Source organism: Loxodonta africana, chromosome 3, assembly GCF_030014295.1.
Source record: "Loxodonta africana isolate mLoxAfr1 chromosome 3, mLoxAfr1.hap2, whole genome shotgun sequence".
Taxonomy (NCBI): domain Eukaryota; kingdom Metazoa; phylum Chordata; class Mammalia; order Proboscidea; family Elephantidae; genus Loxodonta; species Loxodonta africana.
This window is the reverse complement of record NC_087344.1, coordinates 56,845,952-56,866,913: the sequence shown is the minus strand read 5'-3', so window position 1 is coordinate 56,866,913 and position 20,962 is coordinate 56,845,952. Positions and strand designations below refer to the sequence as shown.

The 20,962-nt window shown below is 50.5% G+C and overlaps 2 protein-coding genes across 8 annotated transcripts in view; one reads left to right on the top strand and one right to left on the bottom strand.

Annotated features, from left to right (window-relative positions):
- The window catches only part of HSPG2 (heparan sulfate proteoglycan 2), a 117,869-nt gene extending 115,512 nt beyond the window's left edge, over window positions 1-2,357 (top strand). For all 7 annotated transcript variants that reach the window (XM_064281436.1, XM_064281435.1, XM_064281434.1 and 4 more), the window contains 5 exons: window positions 8-86; window positions 246-316; window positions 482-565; window positions 922-1,025; window positions 1,197-2,357. In XM_064281436.1, coding sequence (XP_064137506.1) covers window positions 8-86; window positions 246-316; window positions 482-565; window positions 922-1,025; window positions 1,197-1,369 — 511 coding nt within the window. In that variant the 3' untranslated portion in view covers window positions 1,370-2,357. The remainder of the gene's footprint in view (window positions 1-7; window positions 87-245; window positions 317-481; window positions 566-921; window positions 1,026-1,196) is intronic.
- A 610-nt stretch (window positions 2,358-2,967) lies between these two features.
- Window positions 2,968-19,013, bottom strand: LDLRAD2 (low density lipoprotein receptor class A domain containing 2). The gene is given in 5 exon segments (XM_023551939.2): window positions 2,968-3,204; window positions 3,206-3,267; window positions 12,962-13,093; window positions 16,071-16,511; window positions 18,668-19,013. Coding segments are annotated over 5 exon segments (903 nt in total). The 5' UTR covers window positions 18,759-19,013; the 3' UTR covers window positions 2,968-3,027.
- Window positions 19,014-20,962: the final 1,949 nt, after the last annotated feature.

The window sequence follows — 20,962 nt, the reverse complement described above, 5'->3', positions numbered from 1 at the left end:
CATGCAGCCTGCCAGAGGCACCCGAGACCATAGAACTGGAGGTGCGGACAAGCACAGCTAACGGCCTCCTGCTTTGGCAGGGCGTGGTGAGTGGCCATTGGGCCTGGAGTCTTGGGTGGCCTGGGGGCAGGAGTTAGCCTCTCTTGGTGGCCAGGGCAGTGGGGAGAGAGGAAGGAGGACCTACAGCATTGCGGGGCCCAGCTCTCTAGACTGGGGACCCCAGAGACCCCATGATTCCCTGGCAGATGGTGGGAGAGACCAGCCAAGGCAAGGACTTCATCAGTCTCGGGCTTCAGGATGGGCAGCTTGTCTTCAGGTAGGTGGTCCTAGCACCCTAACTCATCTCCCTCCCACCCCCATCAAATGGTTTCCCCTCTGACCAGCCCCATGGGAAACTGCAGCTCCCAGCTCCCCAGCCATACACACACACACCGTCCGTCCTGCCCCAGCTCATACCTACTTGAACTCATGTGACCTGCAGCTACCAACTGGGCAGCGGGGAGGCCCGCCTTGTCTCTGAGGACCCCATCAATGATGGCGAGTGGCATCGGGTGACAGTGCTGCGGTAAGACGCCTGGCCGGGCAGTAGGGAAAGGGGCCCAGCGTTGCGACGTGGGACGGGATGCCCCCACCGTGGGCAGGGAAGCCAGCACTGAGCTCTGGGGAGGCAGAACTTGAAGTAGGGGCAGGGGGAGGATATGCCAGTACAGATTTCAAGGGTGGGATAGAAGCCCAGGGGTGGGGGTCAGGCAAGCACTCTAGCAGGAGGCATACTAGGGCGCTGTGTTTGTGAGGCTAGAGGCCTCCCCTAGTGGGAGGAGGAAAGGGCAGACTTCTCAGCCTGAAGTCTCTGTGGCAAAGGGTGGAACTCTGCATTGGGTAGGTGAGGTTGGGGAGGAGCCTGACCCATTTCCTCTGCAGGGAGGGCCGGAGAGGCTCCATCCAGGTTGACGGTGAGGAGCTGGTCAGCGGCCAGTCCCCAGGCCCTAACGTGGCGGTCAACACCAAGGGCAGCATCTACATCGGTATGTCTTATGCTCAGGTCTCTGTGTGGGCCTGGACCTGGGCTTGTGTGGTCTTTGGGAGGGAACGGGGCTCCCCTAGAGCTGGAGCCAACACAGCCTTCCTCCCCTCCTGGGCTCCTAGAGCCCAGGCCCAGCAGCTGACAGCTCCCCCTACCAATTATCTTCCCACAGGTGGGGCCCCCAACGTGGCCACACTGACTGGGGGCAGGTTCTCAGCGGGCATCACGGGCTGTATCAAGAATCTGGTGCTGCACTCTGCCTGGCCTGGCGCCCCACCCCCGCAGCCCCTGGACCTGCAGCACCGCGCCCAGGCAGGGGCCAACACGCGCCCCTGCCTCTCGTAGGCACCTGCCTGCCCCACACAGACTCCTGGGCAGCGCCCCAGCCTGACAATGTCAAGTATATTATTATTAATATTATTATTATGAATTTTTTGTAAGAAACTGAGGCGATGCCACGCTTTGCTGCTACCGCCCTGGGCTGGACTAGAGGGTGGACACGCCACCCCCACATACACACACCTGGCCAAAGCCACAAGGCTGGCAGGCAGGGCAGGTTGGATGTGACCGGGTCTCAGAAGGCCTGCAGGAACTGGGGCCGGGCCTGGTGGCTGGGTGAACCCAGAACTGCCCCTACTGCCCGCCCCCCAGCTGGAACTCCCCAAGGTAGAGCTGGACCCCCCATCTCTGCAGCCCTTGGGCAGCGTTCATTCCTATGAAAGCCCTTCAGACACTCCAGCCTCAGCTTACAACGTGGTGCCTCACCAGCTACCCGAGAGGGAAGGTGCCAGCAGCAGCCTTTGCACCCTCCCCTGGATCGTGAAAGCTCTTGAGTGCCAGCTATGGAGTAAAAGGCAGCTCACCCATGGGCAGCAGCTTCCTACCCTCACCAGCCCATGCCCCAGCCCTTCCACCTCTTCCCAGCCAGCCTCCCCTCCTCCCACCAAGCCCTCTTGACCTGCTTTCCCCCCAACATCCAGCCCAGAGACCCTGCCCTCAGGGGCTGCAAGAGAAACCCCATCCCAACTCTTACCAGGAATTGCTACCAGCCGAGCCCAGCACTGAGAGGGTCTCCCCACCTACACCAGGCCGCATCCCACCACCCATCTGGAAGTGAAGGCCCAGGGGACAGTGGGGGAAGGTGTCGGTGGTCCGGAGTTAGTGCCTTGTGGGGTAGAGGAAGCCTGAGGATCCAGCTGGGGGTCAGTGCCCTCCCACCAGCAGCCCCAGACCATGGGGTCAGGCCACCTGGCTTCCATACCCTAGAAGGAACCCTCCTGTGGTCGTTGTCTTGGTTTTTCTTAAATAAACGGTGCTATCCCCGCCAGGGCTATCTCCTGTGTCTTTGACTAGTGCTTGGCATAGTGGAACCTTAGGGTGGGCTGGGTTGGAGCACAGCAATGCAGGTAAGGTCTGAGAGGGAAGCAAAGCAGCTTCAGGCTAATGAGGCCCCCACAGCCTGACCTTGGCGTGCCAGTCCTGCCCTTCACTAACCGTGCCAGCCACCACCCAAGCTGCAGGGCTGCCTACTGTGTACCAGGTTACTTCTGTGGCCCTCACAGCAACCCTGTGAGGCAGGAATCATCTCGTTTTCCAGAGGAGCAGACTGAGTCTCAGAGGATTAAGTGACCCACCTGAGAGGGCTTTAGAGCTCAGGGACTGTCTGCCCCAGAGCCCACTCTCTCCTCTAACACCTGCAGCTTCTCTAGGGATGGCCTTCCTGACCCTGGACAGCTGGCCTGCTTGGCCGCGGTCCCCCAGGGGCAACCCGGCCGGGACATGCATAGCAGATGGTGCAGGCTGCACTGAAGCTCAGACAGAGTCCCCGGGCCCCAGCCCACCAGGCCAGCTGGCTGGGAGAGCAGCAGCATCAGAGGAGGCCAATGAGGAGGCCAGTGGAGGCCAGGAGCAGTAAGGAGGCCAGTGCCACCTTCCGTAGCCAGGGCCCTGCAGAAAGAAAGAAAGCTCACTCGGGCGCCAGCCTGGACATGCTGCTCCCATCCTCATGCCCAGAGAGGGACACGTGATCTTGGCAGGAGGAGCAGGGCACAGGAGTAACGAAGAGCCATCTGTCTACCTTTTGATGCTGCACCCTGGAGAGCAGGATCCTGGCCTGCAGGCGTAGTCCTCTCAGCGGCAGTCCGGAGGGGGCCTGCAGACCCAAGAGCTGGGGAGAGAGAGAGTCATGGGCTGGGGGACGTCACTGTCGGTGCTCTAGACCTGGCTGGACATGGGGGTAGGACCTGCAGTGGGACATGACAGAGCTAACACTGAGAGCTTCCCCTTCTGGGGCATTCATGTCTTGTTTAATCCTCACACCCCCTCTCTGAGGCTGTAGTTATTAATATCCCCATTTTACAGATAAGAGAAATAAGTCTCTTCCAAGTTCACACGGCTGGAAGTGATAGGGGAGGACTTGAACTCACACGGTGTAGCTTTAGGACCCAGGGTTTATGAACAGAGCTACTTCTCAAGATGCACACAAGCTGCTGGGAGGAAGGGAAGGAGGATGTACACGTGCTGAGCGTTTTCTGTGCACCAAGCACTGCGCTCCGTGCTGGACCCTTTACCTATAGAATCACACTCCAGGTCTGTGACAACTCTGAAAGGTAAGCATGTCATCCACATTTTACAGATAAAGAAACTGAGGCATGGAGGTCATTCTTCCACTCCTTTGACTAGTGTTTCTCAAATGCCTACTACACTCTAGACATTGCTCTAGGGACTGGAGGATACAGTAGTGCACAAAATAGACAAAAATGTCTTCACGAGACTGGCATTTTAGTACTGGGAGACTGGCAAGATAGAAAAATTAATATATCGTGTCAAATGGCAGTTCATGGTATATTCGATAGTCCTCACCAACGCCACAGTTCAAATGCATCACTTCCCCTGTCTTCCTTTTTCATTATCCAACTTATGCATGCGTCTGGACTGCCAAAAGAACAATCAGTCTTAGAAGTGAGGATGGCAAAGCCCAAGAGGCAGCACCTTGGCTGGAGGAACTGCGAGGGGGCCCTTGGAGTCGAGCCAAGGGGGCAAGAAGGCAAGTGGGAGGTGACGAAGCCAGGCGGTGCAGGGCCCCTGGGGCACTGTGAAGCTTTGCTTTTGCTGAGTGAGTTGGGGGGTCAGCAGAGGGGTTTTGAACATGGGAGTGACATCAGCCAAACTGATTTTTGAAAGGCTACCCTAGACTCCCCAGTCCTTACTTGTGGGCTGTGCATGGTGACTTCCTTCCAAATTGTACAGTATGGCAAGGGGGGAGAGTGATTAACTTTGAAGTGAAGAAACCTGACAAACACTACCTCAGTCAGGCGATCAAGGTCAACAGCAGCAGTCACAAATCATGTTGATAGTATGTACCCTTGTATGTGAGCAAAGTGGCATATTTACCTCTGTGTTCTTCCTCCCCAAAACCCATAACATCAGTCTTATAGTGAGGGGAAACATCAGACGAAGTCCAGTAATGAAGGATCCTACAAAACACCTGACCAGAACTTCTCAAAACTGTCAAGGTCATCAAAAACAAGGAAGGTCTGAGAAACTGCCGCAGCCAAAAAGAGCCTAAAGAAACATGATAAGTAAATGTAACCTGATATCCTGGATGTGAGCCTGGAATAGATAATGGATATTGTTGTTGTTGTTGTTGTTAGGTGCCATCGAGTTTGTTCTGACTCCTAGTGACTCTATGTACAGCAGAACAAAGCACTGCCCGGTCCTGTGCCATTCTCACAATTGTTATGCTTGAGCCCCTTGTTGCAGCCGCATCTCGTTGAGAGCCTTCCTCTTTTTCACTAACCTTCTACTCTACCCAGCAAGATGTTCTTCTCCAGGGACTGATCCCTCCTGGTAACATGTCCAAAATATGTGGGATGAGGTCTTGCCATTCTTGCTTCTAATGAGCATTCTGGCTGTACTTCCTCCAAGACAGATTTGTTTGCTCTTCTGGCAGTCCACAGTATATTCAATATTCTTGTAATTATTCAGTAATTATGATTCAAAGGCATCAATTCTTCTTCAGTCTTCCTTATTCATTGTCCAGCTTTCACATACATATGAGGTGATTGAAAACACCGTGGCTTGGGTCAGGTGCACCTTAGTCCTCAAAATGACATCTTTGCTTTTGAACACTTTAAAGAGGTCTTTTGCAGCACATTTGCCCAATGCAACGCATCTTTTGATTTCTTGACTGCTGCTTCCATGGGTGTTGATTGTGGATCCAAGTAAAATGAAATCCTTGACAACGTCAATATTTTCTCTGTTTATCATGATGTTGTTTATTGGTCCAGCCGTGAGGATTTTCGTTTTCTTTATGTTGAGGTGTAATCCATACTGAAGGCAATAGTCTTTGATCTTCATCAGTAAGTGCTTCAAGTCCTCTTCACTTTCAGCAGGCAGGGTTGTGTCATCTGCATAACACAGGTTGTTAATGAGTCTTCCTGCAATCCTGATGCCCTGTCCTTCTTCGTATCCTCCAGCTTCTCGGATTATTTGCTCAGCATACAGATTGAATAAGTATGGTGAAAGGATACTACCCTGACACACGTCTTTCCTCATTTTAAACCAGGCAGTATTCCCTTGTTCTGCTTGATCTATTCAAACAATGGTTTCTATTCATGAGGATCCTATGTACAGGTTCCTCATGAGCACAATTAAGTGTTCTGGAATCCCCATTCCTCGCAATGTTATCCATAATTTGTTATGACCCACACAGTCGAATGCCTTTGCAGAGGCAATAAAACACAGGTAAACATCTTTCTGGTACTCTCTGCTTTCAGCCAGGATCCATCTGACATCAGCAACGATATCCCTTGTTCTACCTCCTCTTCTGAATCTGGCTTGAATTTCTGGCAGTTCCCTGTCAATGTACTGCTGCAAGTGCTTTTGAATGATCTTCAGCAAAATTTTACTTGCGTGTGATGTCAATGATATCGTTCAATAATTTCTGCATTCTGTTGAACCACCTTTCTGTGGAATGGGTACAAATATGGATCTCTTCCAGTCGGCTGGCCAGGTAGCTGTCTTCCAAATTTCTTGGCATATAGGAGTGAGCACTTCCAGCGCTGCATCCGTTTGTTGAAACATCTCAGCTGGTATTCTGTCAATTCCTGGAGTCTTGTTTTTCACCCATGCCTTCAGTGCAGCTTGGGCCTCTTCCTTCAGTACCACCGGTTCCTGATCATATGCTACCTCCTGAAGTGGTTGAATGCCAACCAATTCTTTTTGGCACAGTGACTCTGTGTATTCCTTCCACCTTCTTTTGATGCTTCCTGCGTCATTCAATTTTTTTGCCCATAGAACCTTCAATATTGCAACTCGAGGTTTGAATTTTTCCTTCAGTTCTTTCAGCTTGAGGAACCCCGAGCATGCTCTTTCTTTTTGGTTTTCTATCTCCAGGTCTCTGCACATGTCACCATAATACTTTGTCTTCTCGAGCCGCCCTTTGAAATCTTCTGTTCAGCTCTTAGAGGGCTGAACTTTAGTTTGGTAATTGTCATTGTTGTTAGCTGCCGTCAAGTCAGCCCCACGCACCATGGAACAAAATGCTGCCCATAGGGCTTTCGGTGGCTGATTTTCAAAAGTAGATTACCAGTCCGTCTTGGTGTCTAAGCTCCACTGAAACTTGCTCAGCATCATAGCAACATGTAAGCCTCTACCGATGGTTGGTGACTGAACTGAGGTCCACTGGCTGGAGAGCAAACCTGAGTCTCCCACATGGAAGGCAAGAATTCTGAACCGCTATGCCCTCTTTGGTTAATAATAATGCGTCAATAAATGTAATCCACGACGCTGAACAACGCGTGTAGAAAATGTTGAATTGGTGTATATCGTGCTGTGTATATTCTCAACAACAACAAAGATAAATTATTAAAGAAAAAGAATGTATCAGTATCGGTTCATTGATTGTAACAAATGTATTATATGAACACAAGATGTTAATAGAGGAAACTGGGTACAGGGTAGATTGGGGACTTTCTACAGTGTCTTCTCAGTTTTTCTGTAAATCTGAAACTGCTGTAAAAAAAGAAAGTCTATTAAAAGTTAAAAAACAGGAGGGAGGGAGGGCAGGGGAGAGAGTGTGTGTATGAGAGAGGGCGGAAGGGAGGGAGGGAAGAAGAAGGAAGGAGAGAGAAAGAAGAAAGGAAGGAAAGCAGGAAGGAAAAGAGGCTCCTCTGGGCTGTCCTGGGAAGAATACACAGTAGGGCAAAGGGCAGAAGGGAGGAGACCAGTTTGGAAGTTACTGCAACAACCCAGACAAGAGATGGTGGTGGCTCAGAACCGAAGACGGGCCGAGCAGGCATGAGAAGTGGCAGAGTCCGATGAGGACCAGAAGGACTGTGAATGGCCTCTAGATGGGCTGTGAGAGAAAAAAAGGCCTGAAGGGTGACTCTAAACAGCTTTGGGCCTGAGCCACTGGGATCTCAAGTTGCCACTTAGTGAGAAGGGGAGGGCTGCCCAGGTGCAGGGTGGGGAGAGGGGTCAGGAGTTGAGCTTCTGCAAGTTCAGTTTGAGGTGCCAGCCACCTACACATCCATGTGGAGTTGTCGAGAAGAGAGACAGTCATGCAACTAGAGCTCAAGGACAAGTCCAGCTGGTGATGCGGAGCCAGAGTCAAGGGCACATTGTTCGCAAGTAGATGAGGTCACCAAGAGAATGAGTGTGGACAGAGACAAGGCCTGAGGAACTGAGCCTTGGGATGATGCTTCAAGGTGCCGTGCGTGAGTCAGGGAGATAATGCTGCTGTGTGCCGTAGAGTCCATTCTGACTCCTGGCAGCCCCATGTGTGCAGAGTGGAACTGCTCCATGGGGTTTTCAAGGCTGTGACCATTTGGAAGCAGATCACCAGGCCTGTCTTCCGAGGTACCTCTGGGTGGGTTCAAACCACCAACCTTTGAGCTCGTTGAGCACTTAATCATTCATGCCACCTGGAGATTCCAGGAAATAAAGAGGAACTGGCAAAGGAGACTGAGAAAGTATGACTTGTGGGGTCCTGGGAGGAGGAGGGACTGATGAAGCTCGTCCAATGCTGCTGGGAGGCCAGGTGTGATAAGCACTGAGTACAGGCCTTTGGGTTCAGCAATGTGGAGGTCCCTGGTGACCTTGACAAGAGCAGTTTCAGTGGCTGGTGGGTGCAAATGCCTGTTTGGAGTGGATTCAAGAGAGGCTGGGAGGGGAGAAACTGGACACAGTTGACCTAGACTGTTCTTTCAAGGATTTTTGCTATAAAAGGGCAGAGAAATGGGGTGGTAGCTGGAGGAGGTAGAGGCATCAAGAATTCTCTGATGTTGCTGTTTTGATGGCAGAAATGACAACATATTGGCCTGCGGATGGCAGTGATCCAGGTTTCATGGTATAGGAGAACCAGAAGGAGTGTGGTCCTTGGGTAGGCAAGAGGGAATAGGGTAAGTGCACACACGGAGGGACTGGCTTCAGAGGTGGGCACACAGTTCATCCCCAGTAACAGAAGTTTCAGGAGATGGGCATGGATGAAGAGAGGTGAGTACCCAGGGCCCAAGGCTCATTATTAGAAAGGGGTAGAACAGGGGTTTGAAGTCAGGCTTGTCCATCTCCAAAGCCCACCCTCTTTCCACCACACCAGCGTCTTAGGACATCCCAGGTCCTCTGCCTCCATCCTGTAAGATTTCTAACCTCTTGTCAGTTTTATGGAGCTTTGGAAGAAATATTATTTGACCCTGGAAGACCCTTCATGGAGGAAACAATGGAGGCAACAAGTTAGGCAGCAATTCCAAGGCGCAGCTGACATCCAGTCCAGAGTCTTCCATTCGACAGGTGCTGTTAGTTGAGAACCTGCTTTGTGGGCACGTGCCAGGTGCTGACTGGGGACACAGAGGTGGACGACCAACAAGGCTGCAGCCTTCCCAGAGCTTACACCCCCTCCCCAGTGCCACCCTTTCCCCAGCTCCCATCTGTCCTCTGCCAGCTCCAGGCCGTGACTTCCCCTCACCCTGATCCTCAGGTTAAAGGAGGTCGCTGGAGGTCAGTTTATCTGTTCCCCTGACCACCCTTCCCACTTCCAGCCAGGCCTGCTATTAGTCTATGTAGCACCTTTATACAAATTGGAAAATGGCACCCAATCTAGGCAGCCACAGCCCAGCAGGTACAGGGTTTAAATAAGCCCATGGAAACTTTGAGTGAAAAAAGATAACCCTTCTTTGGGCAGATGTGTTGTCCCCAACCCTAACACCATACTCGTGCTTGGTATGCAAAGGCAGGTGCCTTTTTGCAGTGAATAAACTGTTCACCTATGCATGGCAACCCTGCCTCAGTCTCATCCTGATGGGTGGGTGGGACATCTCCAGACCCTTAGGAAGGATATTCTTGTCCCACTTGTCCACAGAAGTCATTCCTGCTTATGCTACTTGCTGACATTGTGACCTCGGGCAAGTCATTTCTCTCCTCTAGGCCTCAGTTTCACCATCTGTAAAGTCTGGGAGTTGGATTGGATCAATGATTTTCAAAGTATGCTTGAGACACCGAGTTCCTGGGTTTCTGATAAGGGTGATGGGAAAATTTTGAAATAGTGATGATGGTTGCTGTGGTGAAATGAGTTCCTTTATGTGACCTCTTTTCTTGGTTCTTTGGAAAAACAGCTTGAGAGATTTTTCCCCTATACCCTGGGGAGTTACCTTTGCCCTAGTTTTCTACCCCAGAGGGTTTGTTACTTTTGTCCAGGTTCCTGGGTAAGCTATAAACAACATGAGGGTTTGATATTTTTTGTCTGGGCGGGTGCTGCAGCCTGCCCTGTGATTGGTCTATTTTACACACCTTGCAGGGATTGGTCAATATACTATAGACTGTGCAAATGAAGTGACTATGATCCACTGAGAGGATCAGTCAGTTTATGGCCCTGCTGGGAGGGTCATGTCTTGAAATTAACAAGAATTTTGCTTATAAATTTAGCCAATCCCACAGAGGTTTCAGAGAGAGGAAAAGGAGAAAAGGTAGGAGAGGCAAAAAGAGAGAAGAAAAAAGAAGCAGAGAGAGAGGAGGTGAGGAATCTCCTAAATGAGCAGTAACACAGGTTAAGAGCTGTAACACTGAAGATAGTGAGAGGTCTGGAAGGGGCCCTGTGACAGAGCCAGTGGCAACAGGCCCAGAAGGGGCCCTGCAGTGGACGTCAGTGGTAATGGCGGAAACCTGCTGCTAGGAGTGCACCTAAGAGAGCTGAACAAAGCTGTTACACTGGCTATGAGCTCGGTCCTTAAGCAACGGAGAGGCCGATGGCAGAGAGGCCGAAGGCAGAGAGGCCAGCACAGCTGAGAGGACGTATGTATGGCTGAGAGGCGGCATGCATGGCCAAGAGGAGGCCTGCATGGCTGAGAGGGGGCATGCATGGCCGAGAGGAAGCCTGCATGGCTGAGAGGGGGCATGCATGGCTGAGAGGGGGCGTGCATGGCCAAGAGGAGGCCTGCATGGCTGAGAGGGGATGTGCATGGCTGAGAGGGGGTGTGCATGGCCAAGAGGAGGCCTGCATGGCTGAGAGGCAGTGTGCATGGCTGAGAGGGGGCATGCATGGCCAAGAGGAGGCCTGCACGGCTGAGAGGGGGTGTGCATGGCAAAGAGGAGGCCTGCATGGCTGAGAGGGGGTGTGCATGGCTGAGAAGGGGCGTGCATGGCCAAGAGGAGGTCTGCATGGCTGAGAGGGGGTGTGCAAGGCAGAAAGAAGGGCCTGTTTTTTCGCATGGCTGAGAGGAGTTGATTGGGCTCTCCTGTACTGAAGAACTGTGTGATGTACCCTTCACTTCGGGTCCACCTTCCCGACTTTGCTATATGCTTCCTGATCCTGATCCTGATCCTGATCCTGATCCTGATCCTGATCCTGATCCTGATCCTGATCCTGATCCTGAGTTGTAGTCTGTTAACCCTGATCCTGAGTTGTACCCTGTCATTTCCTTAATAAGCCACTTTACTGTAAGTACAATTTATGAGTTCCATAAGATGTTGCAGTGAATTGCCAAACCCACTCAGGGGAGGGAAGTGTGCTACAGTGCAATGAATCACTTTTATATGGCCTTTGTCACCAGTGTCTTGTAACTCCCACCAAATGACTGGGTGGGACTCTACTTGCCCACCAAGGGGATTGGGTAGTTTGCTAATAATGCAGATAAGGTGCATGGCACCTTTGTGGGGATGGAATCATGCAAATAAAGTGTATGAAACCTTAATGAGGGAATTTAGTCAGTTTTGCCATCCCACTAGGCTTAAAATGAGCCAACCCAGAGGTGGACAGGGAGTAATCATTACCACCAAGAAGAGAGGGAAGCAGAGCATGTCCTTTGGGCTGGCGTCCTTGCACTGAGAACCTCCTAGACCCAGGAGACACAGAGAGGGAGAGAGCTGTAACACCAGAGACCGCGCAAGATGGTGAGAAGTAGCAGCAGAGAAATAGCATCAGGAGACCAGTGCATGACAGCACAGTGGGGTTCCTGGCCCACAGAGCAAGGTGATTACAGTGGGTGTGCCAACCAACAGAGCATGAGAGCTAAGCACCTTCTGACAAGAGGCTTTCTGGTGGAGTGGGATGCCTCTGGGCACTTGTTAGCAGAGCCAGGCTTACCAACCCATGAAGTGACAGAGCTGAGTGCCTTTGACAAAGTGGGGTGCCCCCAGGCAGGGAAGGATTACCCAAAAAGCAAGGTATGCATGGGCTTACTTGTGTTTACTTACTAATCTGTAGTGCAAAATTTCACATGGGTTTCACCACATGTTTCATGCTTAATGTAAGCCTGTGCATACCTTGCTTACTGGTTAATTCACTCCTGCCTCTGGACACTTATTAGTGGAGCTAAAGAGTTTTGTAATACTTGCCCAAGCAGGGCAGAGGTTGGGCAGAGGGACCGAGGGGCCGAGAGAGGGGTGGAAGGCCAGAGAGAGAGGCCTGCCTGTGGGCACAGCTGAGAAGAGGCTGTTCTGATCAAAGAACTGTATCCTGAGTTGTTCCTGATCCTGAACTGTAACATGTTGCTTCCCTAATAAACCCCATAACTGTGAGTATGGTCTGTGAGTTCTGTGTGGCCATTGCAATGAATTGTCAAACTCAGCAGAGAAGTAGAGAGTGCTGTGGTGGGGACGGCTGCTGTCAGGATTGGTAAAAAGTTTGGAGAGAGGAGGTATGGTTGACCTCTGCCTCATAGGAATCAGCCTTGGGCTGTTGATCTTGACTCTCCTTCCCCTCGTGAAGTTGGAGGAGTTCAGATGCCCCTGCCCCACTATTTTTCACAAGTGCTAAGGGGAGGGGGAGCGGCCAATGTCAGAGATGGAATGGTACTGCAGCTTGGAGAATTGGAAGCCTGAGATATATTTGACCTCTGCCTCATAGGAATTGGCTTTGTGCTAATTCTTGTATTTGAAATAATTCACATAGTCGTGCAATATGATGAACGTAATTAATGTCACTGAATTGTATGTATGAAATGTTGAAATGGTCAATGTTTTGTTATATATATATTTTTTTTACCACAATGAAAAAAAATCAGTATGTATACCTGTATGTGTGTGTATATATATATATATGCCTTGAAGACAATACTCAGGGCGTTCAGGGGGCCATCAATCATCAATCAGCCAGGGCTTAGAGCCCCACCCCAGTTAAACCCAGTATCTCTTCTTTTGCTGTCTTGGGTCTCTCTGCGCAATGTTCCATTTAGGGAAAATTCCCACCACTAAAATATCATTTGAAAACAGCTGGATTGGATAATCTCTAGCATTGTACTAGCTCTAACATTCTCTGATCCTTAATCCACTGGTCTAACCCGAGTCCCTACAGCCACATTTTCACCTTAGTCTCCCCGGTCTGTTGAGGAGGCTTATGCACCTGCCTCCTGCCTCCTCACTGAGACCCTACCCGCCAGGAAGGAGAATAAAGGCTAGACATCTCAGCTGCTCAGTGGGGCTCAAGCCACATAGGTCACTAACCTCTACAGCTGGCTGGTGGCTGGGAGGCCCGGTCACTGCCATCGCCACAGTTGTCTATGTCCCAGCGGTCACACACCAGACTTGGGGGGATGCATCTGCCGTTCCAACGGCGGAAGTAGCCACCACAGAATCCTGGGACCAAGAGGGGAGGCCTGGGGTGAGGACCCTGGGCAGGGCCTGTGACACAATGAGGCATGTGGGAGGTGTGAGCAGGAGGGGGCTTGTTATCTTGTGCGTGCCGACAAGAGTATGGATGCGTGTTTCACGGGGAGAGAGGTGTAGGGTCACGACGATGATGATCATGGCTGACATTTATTGACTTTAAACACTTCACATCCCAGCTCATTTAGTCTTCACAACAACCCAGTGGGGTAAGTACTATTCTTAACCTCATTTTACAGATGAGAAAACTGAGGAACAGAGACGTTAAGGCTGTTGACCAAGGCCACACAGCTCATATCTAAGCAGCGGAAGGTGAATTCAGTCTCAGACAGGCTGGTTCTGTAGTCTGTGCTCATAAACACTGTGTATGTGTGTGTTTGCATGTGTGTGCACATGCACCCTAAGTTTCTATAAAGGACAATGGAAAATCTAGAAATCCCAGTAAACTTAAATACTCTCAGCAAATCCTCACTCAGAACTTACCTCTTGCCGTGAACTCTGCCTGGATTTCTCTTCCCTAAGGTTACTGCATGCTCATTCCCTAAGACCTCCACTCAAACGTCACCTTATCTGGAAGGCCTCCCCGACCTCCCCATAAGGACAGCATCCGTTCAACACATGCCACTACTCTTACCCTCCTTTCCCTGGCTTGGGTTCCTCTACGGCACTTACCACCTTCTGCAGACTACATATTGCTTATTTGCTTAAGGTCTACCTCCCCCTCGAATGTCAGCTCCAAGAGGGCAGGGACTTCTGTTTTGTTTGCTGCTATATCCCTAGAGCCCAGAACAGTGCCTGGCACATAGCCGGTGCTCAATTAACATTCATTAAATGAATGAATGTGCACCCAGGTAAAAGAATTATATGACATGGTGTGCAGAGTACGGCAGACACGTGTGCTTATCTAATATCCCATTCTGTGACATTATTCGAGCTCCTGGATCCAACAATGCCAGAATCCACCCATTAGTATCCAAGTTTAGGATCCCCCTACCCCAAGATCTCCCTTGGCTTAAACCAGTTTGAGTTGGGTTCCTTTCATTTGTAAATGAAAGCTAATGCTCTGTAGGAAGTGCTCAGGAGTCAGAGTGAATGTCTGTCAGGGAGAAAACCCAAACATTAGTGTGGGAATGTATGGGGAGTCATATGTGAGCAGGATGTGCTTGCAGGTGTGAACAACTTCAAATGTGTGTATGATCCGAGGATGCAAAACGAAAGTTTCCTGATTCAGACCAAAAAATGGACTGAAGGAAGCCAGAGTCAGGATAAGGCTTCACCACTGCCCCCTTCTGTCTGGAGCTCAGTCCTGCTAAAACCATGGAGTAGCTCCAACATTCTTTGCCTCCCTGGCTGACAGCTGCACCTCAAAGGAGGACAGACCCCAGGGAGGGAGGAGGACAACGCCCGTGGGCTAATTTCCAATTAGCCGGTGAGAACTGTTTGCAAAGTGACAGAAAAAGAAACGGCCTGCTACGGCTAACAGGAACCAGAAAGGGGACCCCAGGCACCATCGATCATGGCCACATGATTTAAGATGCACACGTCACGTAGCTCATTCCAGAGCCAGAGACTTCAATAGGGAAGAGAGAGAGAGAGCCTCAAATCCAAAATTCAGACCACACGCAAAATTCAGACCACGTGCATACGCAAGGAAGAAAGAAGGTGGAACTTGACAAATAAGATGGCATGGGGGCGCTCTCCGACCAGCTCGGGTGTTAAAGGGCCGTCCAGGGCCAGGCATGGCAAGGTCTAGCTCTTGCTGAATGTGTATTGGCTCTCACAGACCCCACGTTCTTGTCTTGAAGTGCTCACAAGTCCATGCTGAATTGTCCAGTCTGAATATTATGCCAGAGATCATGATAGCGCTTCCTGTTTTGGGAATTTGCTGGGCTTTGGCAGTTCATCTGCTTGCCATCACTGGAGACATCCTCTGCTGTGACATCAGCAAGGTGCTCCAGTCCAGGGGAACCCGTTGGGCCTACAGCCTTGAGCTCAATTTGACCGGGAGGACATACTCTAGTGTTAAGCCCAGCTGCTTCACCTATGAGCAGGGAGAGCCTGGACATGTCACTTAACCTCCCTGAGCCTGTTTCCCATCTACAAATATGAGGCTATCAGCAGGGCCGAGTTGCTGCGAGGAACAGATTAGCTCCAGCATGCAAAGGATCAAAGCCAATACTTGTTAAACGATTATTGTTAATATCAACTCTGAGAGGTCCCTTTCACTGCTTGGGTCGGTTTCTGTTACTTACAGCCTCAAGAGTTCTGACTGCTCCCCCCTGCAGACATCTGAAGGCCTCACTCCAGACAAAGGAGCCAGTATAGGAACATAAGTGTGTGTGTGTGAGTGTGCAAGGTGTGTTGTGTGTGAAGCATGTGATGTGAATTGTGTGTGAGTGTGCAGTGTGTGAAATGTGTGGGTGTGTGAGGTATGTGCTGTGTGTGTTGAGTATGTTTGTGAGGTGTGTGACTGTTGCAGGATGTAAGTGTGTGAGGTATGCATGCAGTGTGTGTATTATGGGAGGTGTATGTGGGTGTGCAAGGTGGGTGTGAGTTGTGTGTGAATGTGCGGGGTATATGTTAGTGAGGTGTGTGTGTGCGGCGGTTGTGAATGTGTAGATGTTACTGTGGGAAGTGTATGTGTGTGAGGTGCGTGTGTGTGTGTGAGTAAGAGGCATACCCAAATGTGTGTGTGCCAAGGGCTGGTAGGGCAGTCCGGCATACATATCCACCTGTGTCAGATTTATGGAGTTGGTTCTTTGGGTTTGGAATGTCCCTTGCTGTGACCCTCTGACTCCACCTCTCATGACCTCCTAGTTTCCCTCCCCACCTCTCTCTCTATTAGCACAGCAGCCATGGGGCTGGGCCCTTCTTGGTGCAACCAGGCTCCACGGCCTGCATTTGCCCCCAGCCTTGATCTTCCATCTTGGCCTTCATCCCGACCCACCCAACCAGAAAGAGGTGACTTCGCCCACGAAGTTCACTCGAGGCTGGCAGCCTCTAGTGACAAGGCGCAGGCCCATGGAGGGTCCAGAGGATGCCACTGGGGCGGGGATGGTCAGGCCGCAGACAGGGGGCCCCAGGGGCCAGGGCACCCCCGATGGGCCCTTGTAGAACTGCAGGTAGGAGCCAGGAGCGCCTGGATCCCACTCTGGGCAGGAGGTGTTGGAGGCCAGGGATTCCAGAGGCACTGGGAACGCAGGAATCATGCTGTAGACCAGGAAAAAGCACAACTGGAACCTGACCCTGTTGCTGGGGGCCTCTGCCCACCACCAGAGCCCGCGGTCAGTGTCCTGGGCCATGAAATAGAACTTGCGGGAGGCAGGATGCGAGCACAACAGCAGCCCGTCCCCCTGCCACTTCTGCCTGCAGAGGTTCACCAGGTCAGCTGCAGGAAAAAAGGGACCGTGGAGCCAGGTGACCTGGTTGCAAGCCTGGCTCTGCCCCCTGCTAGCTGTATGACCCTAAGCCAGTCACTTACCCCCTCTGAGCCTCAGTTTTCTCATCAGTAAGATGGAATGATTAAGCAATAGTGCCAGTCTCAGATTTTTGTGAGGATTAAATGATTTAATTCAAGTCCACAACCCCTTATTCAAAACCTAGGATGTGTTTCAGAATTTTCTGGATTTTAGAACGGTAAGATGATATGCAGTATATTATGTTCCAGCCCCAAGTGGAGTCTGCAGCAGTCCTTCGTGCTCAAACACATTCATATTTTTAGAGCAATTGTATGACCATTCTATCTAAACCAGGCAAATAAAAGCAATAAAAAGCCTTCTCTCAGTGCAGGTCAGATATTGCCAATTAATTACTTAAGGACAAATTTTAGTTTTCAGAGCTTTTTAGATTTTGGGACTGCAACTAAAAGGCTGCTTAGGCCAGTGCCTGACACTTAATGAGTGTTATAGAAACGTTCGTTATTACTATCATCTTATTCAAGGATGAGGCAGACACAATTGGTACCTGCCCACCTGACAACCATTCCATTTCTTCTGGTTAAAAGATTCCTGATTCCCTCAGCTCTCAGGAAGCAATGAACCCAGCTCCCTTGGTGACTGGTCTAAACCAAACTTTGTAATCCTAATTATACCGGATAGATTTAGGAATTGGCATGTGACCTGGTTCTGGCAAATGAGATTTAATGAGAGATCTGCTGGGGGTTTCTGGAAAAGTTTTCATTCCTGATGAAAAAGAAGGAGAACTATGGTGAGCAGCCCCTTTTTCTTTCTGCTGCTGAAAGCTGTTGAATGACGATGTGATGCTCAGAGCTGCAGCAGCTAGTTTGTAAGCCTGAGGTCATGAGAATTACAGAGAAGCCCTGCCGTGATTGAGACACGGAATTAACCATCTCTGAAACAACCTAAGGCCACTCTTTTTAAGTGAAGTAATAAATGTCCTTATGGTTTAAGCCCCGGTTTCGGCATCTATTACAGCCCAAAGCATCCTCACTGTTGGGAGGATTAAATGAGATAAATGCTCAGACTAGCTTTGATTTTTTAAGGACAGAAAGAGAAGAGTTGGTGGGTTTCCTGGTACATGGCAGGGGCACCAGTGGGTGGCTGAGGGCAGCAAGGATGTGGCTTCTCAGGAAGGAAGTTCTCCATCGGGGCTCAGGATGTGGGAGCATTTTCAGGGTATAGGGACGGGGTTTACATAATGAGCAAAACGAGCACCTTCTATGTTCCGGGCACTGTCCTAAGTGTCTTGTGTGGTTTATCTCATGCTATATACACTTAAAATAAGGAGCCCTGGTGGCACAGAAGCTAAAACATTCAGCTGCTAACCAAAACGTCAGGAGTTCAAACCCACGAGCCACTCTGTGGGAGGAAGATGTGGCAGTCTGCTTCAGTAAAGATTTACAGCCTTGGAAACCCTATGGGGCAGTTCTACTCCATCCTACAGGGCCGCTATGAGCCAGAATCGACCTGATGGCAGTGGGTTTGGTTTGGGTTATACACATAATAATAATTAGGCCCACAACGGTTCCAATTTTACAACTGAAGAAACTGAAACTTAGGCTAAACAACCGTTTCGGGGGTACAAATGCAGGAAGCCAAAAACCAAACCTAACCCAGTGCTGTCAAGTCATTTCCAACTCATAGCGACCCTGTAGGACAGAGTAGAATTGCCCCATAGAGCTTCCAAGGAGCGCCTGGTGGATTCGAACTGCCAGCCCTTTGATTAGCAGCTGTAGTACTTAACTACTACGCTACCAGGGTTCCCTATGTTGGAAGAGGCAGAGTAAATGCATGAACACGGGCTGTCTGACTCCAAAGTCCACAATATTTCCCATTGCCAGCCCTGAGGGGTGTCCCACCTACCCCCAGGCTGCTGCTTCTAGGTGACTTGCCGCTCCAGCCTTCCGGAGGAGCTTAGGGTGAGTTTGGTGGCATCAAGCAAAACCAGGCACAGGGTTTCCTGGGCTCCCCCAACTCAAGGAGTCCCAGCCCATTGGAGTGAGTGATGACTGGGGAAGTGGCAGTCTCTAAGAGTGATGGGGACCCAAGTCTCCTGCCTGCCCTGGCCAAGCCCCCTCATACTCACCCGTCTCCAGGGCAGACGTGGTTACGGCAGCTGCCCCCAGCAGGAGCAGCCTCTGGGGCAGCTGCAGGAGATAGACCTTCATCCAGGCCATGCTGTGCCTAGCAACAGGAAACACCTGCAGAATCTCCAGCTTGGGGTCTTTGGGGGCCTCACCGGGCCAGGGGAGAAGGCCCTCAGGGCACAAGGAGCAGGGGAGGCAAGTCCACCACCTCCTCTGGTCTCTTCACAATGGTCTTGTGCTCCCCACTCCAGATCCTCCTTCAGGTCAGGGTTGTGGCTGGAGGTTGCCATGGAGATTTGGGGCTGGGGTTGGAGCCTGGGGAGAAAAAGCAGAGAGGATGTCTGCTTGCCCCCTGCCAGGTGGAAACCAGGAAACTCAGGTCCTGTTCAGCAACAGGGCTTCCGGGAGGCGGACCCACAGTCTCGGCAGCTGTGGCCTTCCTAGACAAGTTGGCACTTTAGGAACTGAGCTTGAGGGAGACGGAAGACACCAAGAGAGCCTCTCTGAGGGCCTACAGAGGCAGCAGGTTGTGAAGGAGCACTGGAACAGGAGTCGGCTCCACTATTAACTTGAAGTATTCCTGCCCTGGGGACTTTGCGTACTCAGTTCCCTCTGCTTGGAGAGCTCTTCTCCCACAGTGTCCCATGGCTGCCTTCTTCTGGTCATTTAGGGACTTCCAAGGACTCAGATCGGCCCTCAGCTGGGGGTTGGGGGTGTGGATTTACCATGAAGCTCATGAAACTTAAGCTTTAAGATCCCTCACTTCAGTGGAATTACATGTCTTTATAAAATTTACAAAAGATATTTTAACCACAATCTGTTCAATGTGCTGTCCCTTTTCACTCTGATTTCTCCTTCACCTCACCAGAGTTTAGGAGGGAAGCTAGACTTGGGACATAATTGCTGGAGTGGTCAGCACATGGATGGTACGTAAAGCCATGAGACAGGGCGAGATTGCCACGAGAGTGAGGTAGGGAAAGAGGAAAAGGCCAAGGACAGAGCTATGGGACAGTGGGCATTTGGAACAGTGCCCTAAGTGATCTCCTGGGAAATTCAGCAGGTACCCGTTTTGGAGAAAAATTTCCACTAGGGGGCAGTCAAAGCCAACATGAGAGTGAGGAACCCTGCCCTGCATCCTAGAAACAGCCACCTAGGAGGCTGTAGGCCACCTCTCAACTTAAGGCCCCACCTAGTGGTGTCAGTAGGGAGGTGCAAGGAGTGTGGACCACACCGGGTGACACCGTCAGAGGGGGTGACACCAAAATGTCCATTAAAATACCGCTGTAGTTAGTTATGACAACAAAAAGACTTTTTTTTTTTTTTTTTGGTAAGCCCAGCTAACAGGTATCAACATACCTACAAGGCTAAAACTATGCTAATTTACTTTTTGAACCTTCTAACGTGCTCCAGTCAGAGCTGTCATTATTACCCAATTACAACGACCCTTCGAATCACTCATGTGGTTTCGTCTGCATGCTACAAGCACAGGCTGCTGTTTTCGTTGCTGCCGGTGTTTTTATAATTGGCGATTTTGTTAAATTTTCTGGTATTTAGCTACAATATCGTGGTTAATAGTATTTGTGAACCTACATCAATAACTTTTTGAGAATGAAGTAGCAGTTAAAGGAAAACAAGGGGTGATATACGAGAAATACGATTTACCAGTAACATTCATATGAAAAACATTACTAAGGATTCTTAATGGTCTGGGACAGAAGGTGGTCCACGGGGGCGTGACAACTTGAGTTACCACACTGGGTGACACCAGCCCTAGTGATGCCACTGGCTCCACCCAAGAATGCAAGCACTCAGCACCTCTGGGCTGAGGCCTCTGTGGTCTCTTTGCTCCCTGTTCAAGTTGGCCCACTGCAGTCGATTCCTACTCACAGCGACCCTATAGGACAGAGAACTACTGCATAGGGTTTCCAAGGCTGTAAATCCTTATGGAAGTAGACTGTCACATCTTTCTCCCACAGAGCAGCTGGTAGGTTCAAACCCCCATCCTTTTGGTTAGCAGCCGACTGCTTTCTCACTGAGCCCCCAGGGCTCCTTCAAGTCACTGCAGAGAGGGACGATTGCTTCACCTAATGGATGTGGCCTTGGGTTGCAGAATCGTTGTTCTATAAAATGGGACAGAGCGATGGGATCACCTCTAAGGGCTCTTTCCTTTCGGGCTGATGTTTTTGCATTAAAGATGTCACATCTCATATGTCACATTCTTTCAGGCAACAAGTATTTGATAAGTTACTAGTAAGAAACTATTAAGTGACACCAACTCCAAGCCTGGTGCTTTG